The sequence below is a fragment of the Lissotriton vulgaris genome, chromosome 3_1 (genome assembly GCF_964263255.1).
Source record: "Lissotriton vulgaris chromosome 3_1, aLisVul1.2, whole genome shotgun sequence".
Classification (NCBI taxonomy): domain Eukaryota; kingdom Metazoa; phylum Chordata; class Amphibia; order Caudata; family Salamandridae; genus Lissotriton; species Lissotriton vulgaris.
Window position 1 is genome coordinate 101,285,009 of NC_141689.1, and position 20,783 is coordinate 101,305,791.

The 20,783-nt window shown below is 46.7% G+C and overlaps 1 protein-coding gene across 1 annotated transcript in view; it reads right to left on the bottom strand.

Annotated features, from left to right (window-relative positions):
* Positions 1–20,783, bottom strand: part of LOC147726027 (CD209 antigen-like protein C) — a 156,475-nt gene that overhangs the window by 39,915 nt on the left and 95,777 nt on the right. The window contains exons 4-5 of the mRNA XM_086962859.1: positions 20,040–20,153; positions 14,431–14,582 (exon numbers count right to left, since the gene is read on the bottom strand). Of these exons, the coding sequence (XP_086818985.1) occupies positions 14,431–14,582; positions 20,040–20,153 (266 nt within the window). The remainder of the gene's footprint in view (positions 1–14,430; positions 14,583–20,039; positions 20,154–20,783) is intronic.

The window sequence follows — 20,783 nt, forward strand, 5'->3', positions numbered from 1 at the left end:
TAAAAAGAGACCTTATTTACCCTTGGAACAGAAACATTCAAGTTATGGCATGCTTGACTTCAAGGTTGGCATTCAGGACTTTAACAATTTCAGGCACATTGATAAAAACATGCTTTCAGCACTTGAGGGTTAGTAAACATTAGGGACAAAAAAAGTTTAAGAAAGAAAAGAAGAATCTGAATCTAGTTCAAATTTAGGAACCGAATAGAACAATCAATGGTACTCCATGTGCCTTATTCTCACGTAATACCTTTTTCAAAGATAGAGACGCTAATGCCAGGAATGTTAAAACAACTCCAGAGACGGCATTCCCAGCATAATTTAAGTTCTTAAAGAAGAAGGGCTGCTATAGGTTACAATTTCCAGTACAAGAAGACATGTTACAAACAACGTGTGTGCAGTCTCAGAAAAAGCACAGGAGAAATGCAACCCTTTATACCATTCTTGTTAAGTTACTGAGTTTGTATTAATTGTAATAGGACAATCCAAATTATTCAAAAAAAATTGGGGTGGCTCTAATCAAACCCCCTGCCATGGTTGTGCAATGTAGAGGGACAAAGCATCGGACACGCATGTTCATTACTGGAAATAAGTTAAGGAATACAACTCTTTTTTCTAGTCTTGTACAGCTATTTGAGATTGCATGTGTTTATGTTTTTGGTGCAGTTCAGGTAAGCCGGAAAGCTGGGGCGCACTGTCATTGAGACCTCGCATTCTTACCTTGAGATGTCTCTGCGGTCGCCCTGTAACAATTGTATCGGGGTCAGTGCTGCATACCGCGTTGTTCATGGGCCCATATTTGAAGGAGCCATGAGATTGTAACGCGTTTCTTGACAAATGACTTCTGTTTTTGGGCATTGTGACATATGGCAGCACCTCTTCTTTAACAACTTAAAATATGCTGTGCATGCCATCTCTGAAGTTTTACAATACTCTGGCATATTTACAAGCCCCTATCGCCATCGCAACATCCTTTTCAGTGAAGCTGTGATGGCTATAGGGGCTTCACATTACTTACAAGGCGGCGTTAAGCCACTTAACGTGGCTTAACGCTGCCTTGTAAATAAGGCCACCTTTCACGCTATGCTTAGCATGAAAGGGGAGGGCAATGGGTGTTGCTGTGGGCGTTCCACCACAACAGTGAAGTTTTTTTTTTTTTTTTAAACCTTTATTTGGAGACAAACAGGTTCAAGGGGAGTATACATACAAAACAGACAGTCACATATGGCCATTACAGTGGTACGTCAGAGCCAAGGAAAAAAAAAACAAAAAAAAAACCAGGAGATACAAGGAAGTACAGGGCAGGGCACCAGGCAATACAAGGAGCAATAGCAAAGTGTACAGTAGAGGTTAGAATACTATGATCCAGCATGGGCAGGCGAGCCAATAAGACAATGCAGTATGAACACATTACATTAGCGGAGAGTACATGAGACAGAGGTGACTCAAATATGAGGAACATAGGAAATAAAGGTGCCGCACAGGGATACAGTCTGAATTACCAGTAATACACCAGTCGTAAGGGAGACTACAACCCCCCAATATCTCGCAGGAAAAGGAGACAGTCAGCCCCTCCCCCGATATCGGAAGAAAAGCAGGCGTTGTGTAAAATCCCAGCCTATCATGTTGTTATCAACCTATCCCTTCGCGGTCCCCAGGTTCAGAATCAGAGTCCCGCGCAGCCCTGGCTAGGAGGTACACCTGGAGCGGACTCCAAAAATCCTTTGGTCTGCATCGAACAGGCATCAAGTCAGAATAGATATTGTATTGATCCTGACAGTATATGAGGTCAGTCACCCAGTCCTGAAAGCGCGGCACCCTACCACGACCCCAGCAACAAGCCACCCTACGCCTAGCCAGCAGCAGGGCCACGTCAACAAATCTACGGTGAGAGGCAGGTACGTCCTTAGAGAAGCCAAGTAACATCACTAAGGGGTCAAACGCCACCCCATCCTCCGCCATAACCTGCAGAGCGTCATGAACCTGAGTCCAGTACTCCAATACCCCCGCACAGCTCCAAGCCAAATGCAAAAAGTCAGCGCCTTCCGCCCGACACCTAGCACACCTGTCATCCTCCGCCAAATGGAACCGTAGTTTCCTCGCCGGGGTATAATAGTACCTCTGAACAAACTTGTAATGGATGATTTTAAGGCGACAACTAGAAGAAACATTGGCCGTGAGCCCGCAACAGTATGTCCACTGCTCGTCTGTAATAGGAGCACCCAATTCGGCAACCCACTGCTCGCGCACCCGATTGGCCGGGACCGATCGCTGTCGGCGAATAGCCCCGTATAATTTCGACACCAGGTGTCGCCCATCTGAAACCAACAGCACGTGGAGGGGAAGGGTAACCCCAGGCTCCGAAGGGTAGTCCGGTAGCAGAGCACGCATGCCCTGCCGCAGGCGGACAAAGTAGAACAGGTCTAGAGGGGAGCAAGCAGCCGCACCGAAGAAGTGAGCCTGCGTACGGAAGGCACCTTCATGAAACAAGTCGCCCCACGTGAGGATACCCAGCCGCTTGCACATTCGCTGAAACCCCGTTTCCAACAACAGCGACAAATCCGGATGATAAGCCAGAGGCAAGGCCGGTGAGTAGAGAAAGGAAACACCTAGCAAGTGAGCCACCCGCTTCCAAGCATCCACTGTGCACGTCACCGTCGTGCGAGGCGTTTCCACATCGGACACCTTGCCCAAAACCATCCCCTCAAGTGGGAGCGGGTGGGCGACCCAATGCTCAGCAGCAATCTGGGGCATGAACGGCGTGGGGCGCATCCAGTGATAAGCATAATGCGTCTGAGCGCTGAGATAATAAAGTTCAAAATCAGGGACGTTGAATCCGCCATCAGCATAGGGCAACGTAAGGGTGGCCCAGGCCACCCGTGGCTGCTTGCCCCCCCAGAACAACCGCAGGAGCTCGGAGCGGAGTCTACGAAAGAAATAAGCACCAGGATGATATGGGAGGTTTTGAAAGAGATAAAGAAAGCGGGGCAGAACGACCATCTTGATAAGAGACGCCCTACCGGCCATGGAGAGAGGCAAAGACATCCACCTGGTGACATCATCCGCCAGTTTAGTAATGGCCACACCATAGTTAAGCCGAACCGCGTCTTCCCTGTCCAAGGATATGACAATACCGAGATATCGCAACTCCGAGTCACACCATTCCAGAGGGTAGTCAAGGGGAAACCTGGCCACCGCAGCAGTGAGGGGGAAAAATTGAGATTTCCGCCAGTTGATATGAACCCCGGAGACACCTCCAAAAGCGACCAGCTCCCGCAGGAGCGAATTAAGGTTGTTCTCAGGGTCCTTGACATAGAGTGTGACATCATCGGCGTATAAAGAAATGCCTACCTGTCGCTGAAGACAATTAAAGGCGCTCTGCTGATGAAACTGACGAATCCTACAGGCTAGCGGCTCAATGGCGATAGCAAACAAAAGGGGTGAGAGGGGGCAACCCTGTCGGGTCCCTCTCGTGAGAGGGAACGAGGGGGATAGCACCCCATTCACTACTACCCTCGCCATCGGATCAGTATATAAAAGCTTAACCCAAGAGATGAAAATCCTGGGGAAGCCCATCCGACAAAGAACATCAATAAGGTAGCCCCACTCAACAGAGTCAAACGCCTTAGTGGCATCAAGAAAGATAGCGGCCACCGGGACAGTGGGATCAATGGTCGACACAAGCGAAAACAAAGTGCGGAGATTGTGAGAGGTAGCACGGCCGGGCACAAAGCCCGACTGATCAGGCAACACGAGAACGGGCATGAGTTCGGCTAGTCTCACCGTCAAGACCTTCGCGAGAATTTTAACATCGCAGTTGAGCAATGAGAGGGGCCTGTAGGAGCCCACATCCAGCGGATCCTTGCCTGGCTTGAGCAGCGACGTTATGGCGACCTCCCGCATAGAGCCCGGTAGACGTCCCTCCTCCAGAGACTCCTCAAACACCTCACGGAGCACAGGGGCCATGGTGTCCACATAACACTTGTAAAATTCCGCAGGAAGGCCATCCAGCCCGGCGGCCTTCCCATTAGAAAGAGACATGATGGCATTCCTGACCTCCTCCACCTCTAGGGGCCTGCCTAAGAACTCCCGATGACCATCCGATAACCAACAGAGCGCCAACTCATCGAGGAAGCCGCCGTATCGAGTCTCTCCCGTCTGCTGTGTCGTGTAAAGGTGTGCATAGTGATCAATAAAAGTGCGCTGAATCTCCGAAGTGTCTCGACAGCGAGTGCCATCCGGAGTCACCAATTCCAACACGTCCGACCCATGCCTTGGATGCCTAGTAAGGGCAGCAAGGACCTTACCGGGCCGTTCCCCCTCGCAGTATCGCCTCGACGTCCAGTACTTCCCCCTATACTTAGCCTCTCGAGCAGCCTCCTCCTCATACTCGGAGAGCTTAGTGCGGAACTGTGACAGAAGAGCGGGGTCCGAATCAACCTGCATCCTGCGCTCCAAGTCTCGCAAATCAGCCTCCAATCTCTCGAGGGTCCGAACAATCAGACGGAGTACTCCACAACTTTTAGAAATAGTGACACCCCGGATCGTAACCTTGAATGCCTCCCAAATGACCTCAATGCTGTCCACAGAGCCCTTGTTCCTAGGGAAGAATGCCTCCACCTCCACACCGAGTTCCTCCTTGAACACCGGGTCAAGCAAAGCAGTCGGAAACAAACGCCAAGGTGGGCGCGGCCTATGCAGCCCGGGGACGGATAAAACAACCTTCACCGGACAGTGATCAGAATACGTCCGAGCCAGATGCGTAGCCTCCCTTAGGCCAGCCATCAACCCTCTAGAGAGAAACACATAGTCCAGTCTCGCCCATGAGCGAGCATGTGTGGTGTAATGAGTGCCCTCCTTGGTGGCAGGGTGGGTGTACCTCCAGCTGTCAACCATCCCAGCCTCCTCCACTATCCCCCGCAACACTTCTCTAGCTTGTACATTGTACTGAGGGCTACCCTCCGATCTATCCAACTGGGCCTGAAATGCAAAATTAAAGTCCCCCCCCCACACAATGTGAGTAGCATCCACAGCAAGGACATGACCCCATAGAGTGACAAAAAAGATTGGCGTATCAACATTAGGAGCATAGCAATTAACAAACAGTACAGTTTCTGCCCAAGCCGACCCCACAACAGTACATAGCGCCCCTCAGGGTCCCCCACAGATCCAAGTTCCTGAAATGCGAGCGATCTTTTTACAAGGATGACAACCCCACGAGCATAAGAAGAATAGGAAGCAAACCCCCTGGCCGCAGCCCACCTCCCACCAAAAGTGGGGGAGGGAGCGGGGCGCAGATGCGTCTCCTGGAGAAAAGCAACATGAATAGCATGCCTGTCCAAATACTGGATCACACTACGACACTTCCTGGCATCATTAAGGCCCCGTACATTCCAGGACAAAATCGAGATCTGGTCTACAACAGCAGTCGACATCACACAGATTCAGGGCCCCACGGGACCCAATAGACAAATATAGGGCATCCAACTACCAGCAACAGCCAGCAATAGGTCCACGCCCCAGGGCACGGCCAGGCCCCCACATGCACTCCACACATTTCCCAGTCATCTCCGAAAGAACCAAACAATAACACAACAACTCCCCCCCAACCAACCCATCCATGCAGCAAGCACTCAGGACAGACTGCGCGCAGCACGCCGCCAAGCCATCCCACACGGCCCACAACTCGCACACATGCTACGCTTGCAGAGTGCGCCCCGTCACGTGGCAGCCTAAAATGGCGGCCGCTGCACTCGGGCCCAAAATGGACGGGAACACGGTCCCCAGGACCAGTCCCGCCAGATAGAAAAGTGGAACAGCCTGGATAGCGGGCGCCACAACATTTCCGTGCACTCAAACAACAGCAGCAGCTCCCATAGCGAACCAGAAGTCCCGGGCAAACAGACATGGACAGCTTCATTCCCACCCCATCCACCCACCTGACACCACCCCAACCATCAGGCCACGCATACCCCCCCCCCCGTTCCCCAACACACATCCAGTCAACCAACAGAGGACTAGAATCCAAACCAAAGGTAAACCTGGGGCACACCCTCCGGGGAACCTTCCAGAGGTGCACGACGCCACTCCCTCACGCCACGCCAGTGTCCGCGCCAACAAGTATCAGGCGGCCCCAGGCACAGCGCGGGGGGGTGGGTGCCCAGAGCGCAACACCAAAGATCACCATCCTGCGGTGCCATACCGACCCCTCAAAAATAAGTAGCAAAACACACTCATTCAACACAACACAGACATGACCCACGCATCAGCAAAAAACAACAACGGACGATAGCTAGGCCGCAAATACGGAGAAGGAAGACAGCAGGACTCAATACAAAAGATACACGTCCACAGTACCCAAAAAATGGGAAGAAGATAGACAAGGTCCAAAGTCACCAGAATCAGGCGACCTCCTCCTCAGCCGCCGAATGTTCACCCTCCGAATCTCGATCGTCACCCCGATCCGCAGCAGCTCGCTCGCGCTGGAGGCGCTTCGCAAAGTCCTCAGCATGCTGTGGGTTGGTGAAGAAATGTTGTTTAGCCTGATGCGTCACTCTAAGTTTAGCCGGATAAAGCAAGGCGTAGTCCACTTGGAGGTCCCGAAGCTTCCTTTTCACCCCCAAGAACTTCCGACGCTGGTCCTGCACCATCGGCGTGAAGTCGGGGTACATGGTGAAAGACACCCCTTCGAAGGAGAGAGCCCTGTTAGTGCGGGCAGCCTGAAGAGCAGCGTCTCGATCACGATAATTCAAAAGGCGCGCTATGATGGGACGCGGTGCAGCCCCAGAGGCCGGGCGAGGTCCCAAAGTCCGATGCGCTCTCTCAACAATGAACTGGGACGAGAAAACTTCCGCCCCAATGGCGCCCACCAGTAGCCTCTCCACATAAGTCTCCATTTTGCCCACATTCGTGGACTCCGGGACACCTACAATGCGCACGTTGTTGCGCCTACTCCTCGCTTCCAACTCTTCGTTCTTAGCGGCAATGACACGCAAGATATTGTCCATTCTCGCCAGTTGGGTGGTATGGGTGGCCGCCGTGTCATCATGGTCCGAAATGCGCTGTTCCGCCGCCGTCAAGCGCTCCTCATGCACGTCCAATTTCTGAACGACCGCATCCATGCGCGACGATATCTTGTCCACTTTGTCCACTATAGTGGCGAACCCCTGCCTCATCTCCTGCATCATTTGGGCAAAGTCCGGTGGTGGTGGGTGCGGGACACTCTCAGCGACATTCGGGGGGGGGGGACCGCGAAGTCCCAGCTTCCTGGAGCAAACGCGTCCCACGCCTAGCCCCTCCAGAGTCAAAGGACAATTTGGACTGTTTAGTGTCCGGCTTCCCCATATCGGTGGTGCAGTGGGGGATCGAGGCAAATAGGAGTCAGGATAGAGGTCGGACAAGGGACCCGGCCAAGTAGAAAGCAGCTCGAATCGTGGGGGCACGAGCAGGCCAACACGCCCCGCCACTCCCAACGACGAGAAATGGCCGTCTTCACCTCCAGCCCAAGGGGGCAAACTCTCAGAATCAAAGTAGAAGATCCGTTGCGACTCCGTAAGCAAAGGTATCTGGGCAGGCAGATGAGATAGCCGATAGATAAGTCCGACAACAAGGAAGAGCCAAGCGTCTCGCCCGACCAGCGAACAGGCCTGGCGGAGAAGGGCGGAGCTAGGCCTACACCCCACGTGCAGAGCCCCGGACTGGCATGAACAGTGATGCCGGGCAAGAGGGCATCAGACCTCCAGAGCGCGAGTCGGAGAAACTTGGGATCCACATAACTTCGGCCAGCAACCTTCGAATGGCTCAGGAGTTGGACCGTGGGTGGACAGCCGATATCCCAACCGATCCGTGGGGTCAGTTCAGGGCGCAGCGATGGTAATCAGGATACCTAGGCGGATAATAGCTCCGGGCAGCGGGAGCCTCATGACAGTGCGGCCATTCCGCAGTGCGCCCTCTAGCGCCCCCCCACCACAACAGTGAAGTTAAGCAGTTTCCCTTGGTTGAGTTACTGAGAAAATACGCCCAAATATTGGTCTTGGACAAAAAGCTCAATTGAGCAGAAGCATAAACAAGAACAATTTTATATATAAAAAGTATAGACATTTTATTAAAACAAACCTTTAAAACATATTAAAAAACATTTGTATTTCATAAAAGGATTTTTCAATTGAGAAAAAATCATTCACAGTTCATATAGACATCAACAAATACTCATACAGTAGTCCAATAAATTGAGAAAACTTGCCTAAATAAAACAGATTATGCAATACAAAAGAAATAGGGGGAGAGAGAGACTAACAAAGACATCAACGATTTGTCATACAAATGTGCACATCTGAACCCTCATTAAAACTCGATCCCAGACTCGGCTTTTTTCGTTGTTCTTGGGGTGAGTTAGGTTGTTTGATTGTGCAGTGGTGGGCGTCGACGCGTTTCAATGGGCTCTTTTAGTAATATGCCATCTTTTTCAAGACTTTTACATAAGTGTCTCTCCTATTTTGGCACTGGATGGTTGCCTATACACAGAGATCCTTATTGCATTTTCAATTTATAGACCATTGGGGTTTATTTCAGTTTTCAGTTTTTGCATAATCGCATCTTTGTCCTTTATTAAATCTGATGGTCCTATTATATCTCGCTATCTGGTGGCCCTTATTCAGACGTTGTCAAATTAAAAATGAGGAGATATTTATCCCCTTGATTTAAGGCGCAATTGTTGCGTGGTTGGTAATCTTCTCCACGGCACTAGAGCGCGAGATCCTCCATGTCGATACTCCTCTTTGTTATTAGAATCTAATGTTAAAGTGAGCTGGTCCTTGGGTCGGGTGGATTAGGGGGGCGCCTTGTTCTTGTGCGTAGTTATTCTGGCGTTTTCTTGAGCTGTGTCAGTCTCTAGTCAACACCCGGGTCCCGTACGCTGGCTCTCCTCAATGTCTTCGGTAAAAATGATTATGACACTACCTTCTCTTTATGAAGGCGGCCTAAATAGGAGGCAGCACCAGAATTAAGGCCAGGGGAAACCTGGTCGTTCCCTAGTGCAACAAAGAGAAATGTTTAATTTCTCCTTGTTTTTGCTGTTTTCATGGTGGCTGCGTTTTGCAGCACACATGAAAACAGGAAAAGGCCAATGATTGTTTATGTACAGGAAGGTCTCCCTTCCTACACATGAACAATGATTTTTTTAAATGCCGTTTTGCAACTTCTGTGTATGCTGCGTTAAGCAGCACACATTGAAGTTACAAAGCAGCATTTGAAGATTGGTTATTAGCAGGAAGCAGGACCTTCCTGCACAATAACAATCCTCTCATGCATGCAGACACCCTTGCACTATGGTGTAAGGGTGCCGGCATTGGTGCTAGGCTCTAAAGTGTTCCACCAACGCAGGGGAAACGCAGGACTGCACCATATTCTTCTAAATATGGTGCAGCCCTGCATTTTCTTAAGTGGCGGAGTGAGGCGTTAAGCCAGGAAGGCTAACGCCTCACTCCGCCACCTCCCTTGTACATATGCCCCTCAGGGTCCCTCTTAGGGTGACCAGAGATCCTGGAGTACCAGCACTGCCCTTCTTCTGGGGGTCTGACACAGTCTTCAGAGATGCTCTCTTCGAGACTCACCTTTGTACCTGTTTTCGCATGCTGAGGGGTCTCCTCGCTCCTGACAAATTAGAGAAAGAGACCCTTCCGCCTGCTAAAGTTATTTTCCTCTATAATGCTCACATTCTTTGCTGAGTCTGCTGGTGACTGATGCAGCATTACCTTATTTCAATAATGCTTCTTACAGGACCATCCTAAACCTGCCTCTCAGTGGCCAGAGGTGGGCAGGGGCAGAGGGCTTTCTTCAAGCTTGGTCTGTTCATACACTCTACATGTTTTCTGAAAGGAGACGAGCAGTGCTTAATTTGAGCAGGGAGTTTACGGTGCTCAGCACCGGCCCTTTGTCTTCAACACTGGCTCTTATAACAGCTGCCATATGGTGGTGCTGTTTGTCCAATATTGTGAGAAGCACAACATTTGTTTAATAGTTAAAAACACTTTAGAATCCATAATACCTGCCCCCCAAACCTATAAAAAATACCTGGGGCACCATGTATTAGTCAGTCAGTCAAAACTCTTTATTTCGATTAGTTAAAATCATAAAAGAAGCAGCAATACATACATACATTGTACATAAAATAGATAAATATATATATATATATATATATATATATATATATATATATATATATATATATATATATATATATATATATATATATATATATATATATATATATATATGTAAATAAAAAGGCATATATTTACAGACATTCATGTATATACACTACTTATGATTCATGATTCATACAAAACAGTTGGTCAACAAATGTATCCGCCTGGCCTAAAAACTACTATTTAAAATAAAATAAAAATTCTAAGACCTTCGTTCCAGTTTCCATGATTATAAGGACAAAAACTTAATTCATGCATATTGTTCTTTTGTTCTTCACTCTCACTGCGGCCACCAGAAAACTTGCTACACTGAAGATGACCCGCACACTGTTCAACAGTTACAAATATAAAAGTGCAGGCCTCACCTGGAGAAACCCTGCTTCTCGTAATATAGGCAGTAAGAATTTTTTAAGTGCCTCGGAAAAGTTTTCACAAAACATGATTAGATGAAGGGTGTCTTGTGTCGAGAAGTTATCACATGGGCAAGGTGAGGAATCAGCTGGTTTACCCCATTGCTGGAAATCTCCTAAAATGTAGTGAATTAGATTGAATCTAAATCTTATCAACAGAAAGCGATGGAACGGCTTAGTGACTATCTTGAGGTAAGGTTCAATGGAAGGCGAAGTCTGTAAGGCATAAATGCTTCTTACTCCTGATTTTTTGAGCTCCACCTCCTCCCTATCTGCCTCCAACATGATCCGGAAATTGTGTTTAATCCATCCCAAATCCTCTTTCTTAATTCCCTCTGGAGCTGTGTACAATTCAGGACGTCCGAGCCTGACACACGCCGCTCTAACGTATGCCAGCCATGGGATTCTGTCTGCCTTGTCGAGGGCCAAGCAGTCTTTAAGGATAAGGTGATTGAGCGTTATGTCCTCATTGAGCTACGTCTTTGCCCAACAGATCAGTGGGGCTGCTTTTAGATAGTCTGTGATGTGACCCACACCTAATTCACAATGTACAGCCAAAGTCGACGACGACTAAGGTACCACCAGCAGGGATCTAAGGAAGCTGTTTTCTACTAATTGTATTTCGCCCACTGGTCCATATCCCCATATCGAAGCCCCATAAGAGGCAATCGCGCAACACTTGGACTTGTATATTTTAAGCATAACTTCCAAGGGTTTAGCTCCCAGCCTTTTAGCAAAACTAAGGAGGGCTGTTGTAGATCTTGCTACTATGTTGCTTTTATGTTTCTGCTGGGGACCCCAATTACCTTTCTCGTCGAATAAGACACCCATATAAGTAAATACTGGGACCCTAGAAACTTCCACACCCAGGCATTTGAATGTTTTAACCTTACTGATCTTCCTGCGGGCCCCTACGATCATTACGTGGGATTTATTACTGTTTACTTTTAGATCGAGGGACTCCATAAATGCCCCGAAATTGTCCAGCAGCCTCTGTAACCCCAGGCCTGTGCGAGCGATAAGTACCGCGTCATCCGTGTACAAGAGGACCGGGATACCCGTTCCTCCTGCACGTGGAATGTCCACATTGGCCATGGCCAGAGATTTTTCCAGGCCATTTATATAAATTGTGAAAAGGAGGGGGGCCAGAATGCAGCCTTGTCTGACTCCCCGTCTGAAACTGAATTGGCCCGTGCACCTGCCATCCTGCGTGACCCTAACGGCTGCCGCTAGGTCCTGGTGGAGGACGGTAAGAAAGTGAATTAGCGCTGCATCTATGCCCATATCCAACAAAATACGCCATAATTTGGAGCGGTTCACCAGATCAAAGGCTGATGATAGATCTGTGAACCCAAGATATAGAAAGCCCTCTTTTGCTACCGTGTATTTATTAATCAAAAGGTATAAATTTAGGCATTGGTCCATGGTGCTCCTGTGTTGCCTGAAACCGTACTGGAGATTCGAGAGCACCCCCCTGCCATTCATCCAATCTCCTACTTTCTGAAGGATGACTCTGCCCATGATCTTAACGGCAGAGTCTAGCAGGGAGATTGGCCTGTAGCAGGCGGGGTCCCCTCGACTCCCCTTTTTAAAGATGGGCACAATAATGGAGGAGCCCCAAGAAGGGGGGAAACCCACTAGGCTGCTGAATTGAATACATTGGTTAAAATCTTTGCCCAAAAATTAGGGTACATAATGTAAAGGTCAGCAGGCACCCCATCGGGCCTGGGGCCTTATTTTTAGATGTATCACAGATAGCCCTTTCTACTTCCACCAGTTCAAATTTAATAGGATTTGTAAGTCAACTCATGATAGGTAGTTCTGATGTTGACTCCTGGGTCTCGTTGTCCCCATAAATATTCTTGAAATGCTGGAGCCAAACATCGTCCGGGATTACGCACTCAGTGTCTAGATTGTCGCTTTCCGTGAAGAATGGCTGGTTTATTATGGCCCAACACTTTCTGCTGTCCCTTAATACATCGGTAGACTGCAAATTATCCCAAGCCTCCTCTTTAATTTATGTATTAGTCATTTTAATCTATATTTAAAGTCTGAACTGTCACACTTGTATGAGTGAGAAGGTTAGTTGTGATGGTACTATCATCAGCAGCGCTGGTGGGGCAAGCAGCAATGGCCTCCTGACAAGCATCTTGGCACTTATTTTTCATTAAATTATGTACTTGAGATGAGGCACTATTAGGTCTGTCAGTAGTTTTTGGGCTATCGGCATCTCCCTGTGAATAATGAAGGCATCTCTGACACGTGCACTCGCACTTGGCCTTCCCGAATTCTTGGTCAGCAACTATGATTACATTTCTCACGTGAGACAACCGCAAGACGAAAAGCATTGGTGGGGTGTGAACTTGCCCAAATAAATTAATGGAAGCATTCCTGTGTGTCCTGGAATTTCTTTTCTTGGAAGAAGGGAGTTATGCACGACATTGTGTGTTACCAGAACCCTTCCAGGACCGCCATATTAGAAGCTCCGGACATCCGGGTTTGTGTAAGTGGAATATATATTTATGCTTACCTTAAATGCGTGGTGAAGGCATGTGTGATAAAGCCTATACGTGCTAAACAAATGTGAGGTAACAAATGCTTGGTGAAGGCACTACAATGTAAAAATTGCGTTGCAAAGACTGTTTCCCCAATAGTTTGAGCTGTTGATTTGCTGAATTTTTCACTCACAACCAACAAAGCATTAGCCTTCTCTTGTTTACCTTCTATGGTTTCTCATCAGAGTGCCAGGACAAATGTCTGCATACTCTAGAGACAGAGCACGGAGACGATACACGATGTGTGCAATCCCACCACCAATTTTATTATCTCAATCAAGGTGTTTAAATGGAGAATTCCTGTGGGATGGCTAGTGCTATATCCGGTGCCTAACTGCCTTTGAGCCACATTTCTGTAAGGAACAAGACATCCCAGTAGTTATCAGCTAACAGGTTAAAAATGTCCAAGGCATGCATCGGTAGGGAGCTGCAATTTAACAAACCCACCAAAAATTATCTCTTATGTTTTAAAACTAAAGAGACTCCTAAAGAGTCATTGGAAAGTAAGGGTACAGGGAGATTGTTAAAAGCGAGGCTTGATCCAACAACGGAACAGTAAAACTGCAATTCAGCCAAGTAAACACTGTATCAGAGCTTACAGCATGAGGGGATCCCAAATGAACGCATTGAGTACGTTGTAATACCCACAGCTCCCTCTTGGTATATTTAATAAAATCTGCAAAATGGGGTGCGTCATGGGCAGCATGGCTGGTGCTGGCCACGGTCCGTATGAGGACAGGCACAGACGGGCTTGCCTTAGGCACGCCAGCGGCGCGTCCACTGAACGTCCAGTGCATCAGGTGGTTCAAATAGCATAGAAGGAGAGAAAGACTAGAGCGCAGCCTCACAAAAATGGCGGCTCTAGTAGGTCAAAGCGGAAGTTGATGTGCAAACAAAAAGAGTCTTTAAAGTAGATTGTAATACTGTACTAGTTAACATTGTTTTGGGATCACACATTTCCTATAAAATCCCTGACACATGAAATTAAAAACACTGAACGCTACTGAGCACACGCGCTTGGGGCAAAGTAAAACATTTAAAGATGGATGTCTACTGTACGCTGACCGCAAAAAAACGGAGGCAAGTGACGTGCTAAAGCAGACTGCCAGGGACCATAAAAGAATATGCAGAGGCAGCAGAGATGTTTTGCAACAAATAAAGGAACTCAACAAAGTGGTCAGACTAACATAGACTCATTAATTTTAATAATATGTCTCAGGCCTTCACACCCATCTTGTGAATATCATACTGCGGTCTCACCTGCTCTTCCTTGCTTGTGATGGAGACAAGATCGGAATTATTGTCAATGCAGTATTGTCTTGCATCACACCAATTTCTTGTCTCTGTTGAAAAGTAATAGAGGTAGGGTCCATTCAGCTTCCATCCATCGGTTGGTTTGTTGTTGCATCTACCTAGTGAATAAGAGCGTCAGCATCAAAAATAGTCTGAGAACAATAAAACAGTCCGATTGGCAAAAATATATCATGGTGCAGTTTAGGAGTATAGCTCACTCCCACATTGCCGTTTACATTAGTTTATGGGTACGCTGCAATCCGTGAACTCCGACCAGGCCTAGAAAGCATCTTGACTTTGGCAGACTTAACAAACATCTACAATTGCATTACACAGAACAATAGTGACATTCAATTGCAATAACAAAGCAACAACCTCCTGCATGACTTCCGGGTCAGCTCCCCGCCTAACTGGAACACTGAATGGTAACAATGCTCAGTGCTCAACAGATTAAAGTGAACCTTTCAACCTGGGCATGCTATATCTATCCACAGTCTTCAGTTCAGTCTACCAGCAAGCCTAAAAACATTCTATCAAATTGCAAGCATTTTAACAAAACCTAGCTACACAGGAGTGTATCCGACGTCTTCCCACTAAAACCAGCTCATGAAAAAGACACCTCATAGTTCCTAACCACTACCAGTGGCTTGTGGTCCTCCTCTCTGTGATATTTGGTTGGCACATGACGCCTAAATCCTCCTCATCCACCATGGTACCAAGAAGCAAGAGAAGAGCAATGATACACTAAAGGCTGCGGATGACATCAGAGCCATACGAGACCAGGGGGGGACAGCACTCCTGGTACTGCTGGATCTTTCGGCGGCCTTCGACACGGTCGACCACAAGATCTTAGTCGACCGTGTCGAACGACTGGGGGTCCAGAAAACTGCTCTGGACCTGCTTGTATCGTTTCTGGCCAATAGATCACAAGCAGTATCTCTAGGACCCTACCAATCATCGAAGGTGTCTCTGCCGTGTGGGGTCCCTCAAGGCTCATCCCTGAGTCCGACACTATTTAATATCTACGTGTCGGACCTTGCAAATGTCATCAAAGCATTTGGGATGAGCCTTACCTCCTACGCCGATGACACCCAATTGGTACTGGCTATCAAAGGGGACGGGGAGGAAGTGGCCAATCGATTCACGAGAGGAATGATGGCAATAGGTGACTGGATGGCCACGAATTGTCTGAAACTCAATTCAGAAAAAACTGAAGTGGTCATCTTCGGTCACCTCTCCCCGGGCTGGTCACCTGTCTGGTGGCCACCATCTTTCGGTCCCCCGCCGAGTCCAGCTAGCAAAGTGAGAAATCTAGGCGTCATCTTCGATGCTGGCCTCAATTTTATGGCACATGCGAATAAAACTGCGGCTTCAGCTCATATGAAATTGAGAATGATTAGGAAAATACTACCTTTCCTACCGAACACGGCCGGGAAAACACTGGTCAGCTCACTAGTCCTGTCCTCCTTGGACTATTGTCACGCTCTATTCTTAAATGCCCAAGTCCGAGTGACAAATAAGATGCAGTCAATCCAAAATGCAGCCGCACGAATGCTGGCTGGGATCCCCAAGTTCGCACCAGTTACAAACATCATTAGGGATCTCCATTGGCTCCCGATACGCAGCCGTATCAAATTCAAATCGCTGTGTATTGTTTACAAGTCACTCAATAATCAAGGTCCCCACTTTCTCAAACAGAATCTTCTCCATCATGTCCCAACCCGATCTCTTCGTTCCTCTATTCAGAACTTCTTGGCTGTGCCTTGCACTAGAACAGTCACCTGGGGCGACAGGCGTTTCCTGGTTGCCGCCCCTAGACTCTGGAACACCCTTCCTGCACATATCCGAGCAAGTCCCTCCCTGTTCACATTCCGCAAACAGCTAAAGACGTGGTTATTTGACCAATAGCCTTGTATATCTTCTTTACCCCAGTTGCTGATCCATCCCTTAACTAGCGCCGAGACGCCCACGGGTATTCGCCGCGCTCTACAAATGTCAATAAATAAATAAATAAATAAATACAGAACTATACACTGAAGGCTCCACACACAAGGACGTCCATCTCCTGAAAGCTTTTTATGCCAAGCATAGATGTCATGTGTCTACTCCAAACTCAAATTAGCAAAGTAACAAAGTCCACCAAGCTCAGATCCACCATGGTTCTCTAACAAAAAACTGAATAAATTCACATGAACTGCCCCTTCTCCTTCAGAATCCTCATGGTTAAGGAATCACAAATAGCTCTGTGCCAGCTGTCTCCACCAAAATATCTGCAAGCTTTAGTTCTAGATATGAACTTTACTTCCAGATACAAGTTTTAGTTTCAGATATGAACTTCAGAACAACTGGCTAACTATTGGCATTTATCAGGCTGGTAGTATCTCTGGCTCCACAATCGACAGTGTAGAGATAGTGAATAAAACACAGAACTAGCCCCACAATTTCTATAAGCAGACCTAACCCCATCTCAGAAAAGCAGTCAACAACAAAACACCAGGACATTACAAGACATGTTAATAATAAGTGCACAAGGAAAAGAACATATCTTCTGAAGCTAGGACCTCTGAATCTGGAACCATACTGCTCCACACAACTGGCTCTCTCCTGTACTCCAGCACTTCATTAAGAAAGACTCAAAGCACATTGCTCTAAGGCGCAATTCATGATTCACAAAGAAGAAATTTGTTCTCAACAACATGAGTCCCTCCTCTCCTCACATTTGCACGCAATCTCGATTCACCCCCTAATCTTAAATGAAGGGCATCATTTTGTGCTAGGTTTCTACTCTGTAACCACAAGTACTAATATTGTACAGTCCCCAATATTGCAGATCAGAATCTAAAGCAAACAAAGTTCTAAGGATAGTGCAAGTCACTTCGGAGTTACCTAACCTTATAAAGGAACTCGGCCTACGGCCTTGTTCCGCTATATGGTCATGGAACTCCTCTGTGACTTGCAATCGCCTTATAATTTATGGCAGAGGGTAATTTATCCCATATCTCTCCCTTAAGATTCACGTGTGGACCACTTTAACAATTTTCCATTCAGCATACACTCTATTAAGCATTAAGTTATATTAGTGTTGTGTTTTGTCATGTTATGTTATGCTATATTATGTCATGCTATGTTATGTTACGCTAGTTTATGCTATGCTATGCTATGTTATGCCATGTCATGCCATATGCTATGCCAAGCAATGTTGTGTTATAGGTCATGTCATTTTATATGTTACATTTCGTCATGTCATGTTCTGTTATGTCATACTATGCTATGATGTGATGCCTACAATGTGATGTCATGTCATGTTATATTATTCTGTTATGTTCTTATGCTGTGCTAAATCCCAAGATGGCTGCCAACAGTTCCTGGTGGAAGTGTTGGCAGCCAATCAAATTTTAGTACGATGCACAAGTCCACTGCAAGGACTTGAGTCCCCAGATCTATATGTTTTTAAGATAGATATTTCAAAACTACTGTACGGATTTGCACCAGATCACAAAAAGCACACTTTCTGGACCAACATTTACCTTTCTGCCAAATTTGGCGTACCTCCGTTCAGCAGTTCGGGCTGTAGTTATATATATTTTTTTTAATCCCCATAGATTTATCATGGGGCAAATGAGTTTTGAGATCTCCTTTTTTCTCGTTCCTCGCTTTACGGAGCACCCCGAAACTTTTAACAAAGCAGCTGAATCCAACAGGGGAAATTTTGGGGAGATTCGTTAAGCAGCGCCAAAGTTATTGGCAAAACAAAAAATGCTTTTACTGTGAAAACTTTAGTCCAAACTATAATTGCCAGTCACCAGTAGGTAATTTATAAAAAATATATATATATTATATATATATATATTAACTGAAAAAAATAAAGGTTACAATAGCGCTATCATTCGGCTCAGATTTCACCCATACAAAACCAGTAAAATTCGGCAGTTATAGTTGCCTGAGCTAAGTATAACTTACACCCCCATAATGTACTGTTTATGATCTCACATTAACATCATTATGGTGAAGAAAGGGTCGGGCCTCGGTCCAGGTCTCCGGTATTGTGCTGTGTCGGACTCAAAGGAGATAACAGGAGGGCTTCTGGGCCCCCAAGAGCCCACAGCATCCAAGAGGACTTCATCCCCCAACCAGTAGTGCACCAGGAGGTGCCTTTGCAGAGTGAGGGAGAAAGGGGGTGGGACCTCAGACCAGCTCTCAGCAATCCTGCTGTGTGGTTCTTACTGGAGGTTACAGAAGGGCTTGCTTGCCCCCACAGCCCCTCGGCATCCGAGGGGGCTTTATTCCCCAACTAGCAGTGCACCAGGTGGCACGCTTGCAGATTAGTGGAGAAAAGGGGCGTGGCCTCCAAAGACCTCTCAATTATCCCACTATGTGGGTCTTACTGGAGGTAAAAAAAGACTTGTTGGCCCCCAAAATCCATCTGGAGCCAACTAAACTTCATATCACCACTAGTAGTGCAGGGCCTCCATGAGTTGCTGGCAGACTTTTAATAATATATATATTTGGAGTGGGGGTTTCGTTGCCCCCCTTTCTTGGGCTGATGTCAGCCCTGGGGAACACATCCCCTGGGGCCAGGCCTCCTGAAATGGAGGAGGGGGCTGCTTGGCCTGCACTCCCAGGCCACTGGGCCTGGCTACTTCCGGTGGGTGTCTCCACTGAGACTACGGGGGGGAGCCTGTGGGAGCCGGCATTGCTTTTAGACATAGGGTGCTGCTGAACAGGCAGCATCCCTCTGTCTAAAAGCAATTCTGCCTCGCTTCCAGCAAGCAACATCATTTTTAATTATCTCGCTTGCTAGAAGTGGAGTGTTTGTTGTGGCTTGGTGGGAGTGGTAAAACTCCCACCAAGCGACAGCAAACAGCAATATCCCGGGAGACGGCACTCCGGGACATAGCTGGAGCCGTTCTGGGGTATGGTGGTTCTCAGGACCATTATTGGCTCAGGGAGGGAAGCCTCATGGCTCTCCTCCTTTTTTGTTCTAGTGCCTGCCCTGGGGAGGTTTTGATTCCCAGGGCAAGGAGGGTTGCAGCGGCCCCTCACTACGATTTGTTTATGGCCCCCGGGAAGGTGGCTATTCAAATTAGTCTTTTTGAATAATGACGTTAGGACCAGACTGGCTACCAGGCTTCTCTTAATAAATAACACAAAACAAATGTTTTAAAAAGTATGCTTTAAAGCTATTTGTTTTGGATTGTTCATTTCAAAGCACCAGCAGCTCCCCAGCAACAAAACCTTAGGAGTGAACCTGGACCCCACCCTGCCACCCCAGAAAAAAACGCCTGCCAAGCCCTGAAGACAAGCTTGTGCAAAGATCTGCAGAGGTCTGATTGTTTGCCAACACTTCAACCAGGGAGTGGTTTCACAAAAAACAGGTAAAAAAGAAAGAGGGGTAGGGTAGGAAAATCCTGACCCCAAGCCTTGGACAAAAAAGCAGCTTTAAAAAAAAAGCTGCAAACTTGTGATGAAATTGCAGCAAAAATGAAGAAAAAAAACGCACAACAACCAGAGTGCATGTTGTTGCAGTTGAAATATCGTAAGTGGGGATCATCAGCTATTTAAGATGCAATACTCACTGATGTCACCTGCGATTTCACACGTTCTGCGCAAACGTTCTTCTCTTGCTTGTAATGTCTGTAATGTCTGAAATGAGGATCGAATTCTTTCCAGACTTTGCATGATTTGGAATCCTAAAAAACACAATTCATACTTATTCATCATATTATTTAATCGGTCCACTTATTCTGCTAAATTATAGTCTCAAACATATCATGAAACACAAATTTCATGTAAAAAATATCATGGAACAGTTTATACAAGGTAAGAATATCAAGTGTTTGGTACATCATTTTTAAAATATAGTTGTATATATTACTGTTTTTATTTAGTTGAGTCAAGTCAAGCAAGCTTTATTCGACGATTGTCATAAAAGCATATTCCACATATAAAATACATGCATAAAATGAATAAAACTAAGTTAAAGTTTCCAGATCATAAAATTCATAAAATACATAAAATACAATCAATTCATTACCAATACAGGTATGGACGATACTATTGCACAATGGTTTAGCAAAGATGCATGGGCTACATAATTCTGATTATTCTTTCAACAATCGGCCTATAATTGACCATGCCCAGGCTAAACTTATTTAGTTGAGTTTCATTAGATTTTGGAAGTAATTATTATACTGTTATGTATTTTGTATTATTTTGTGTGTTTTTGCCAGGTTGTTGTGTTTGTAGCGGAATAGCGTGAGATGTTTTTTATAAGTTACATTTTTTATATAATTTTGTATATGTTTTAATTTGTTAATTAG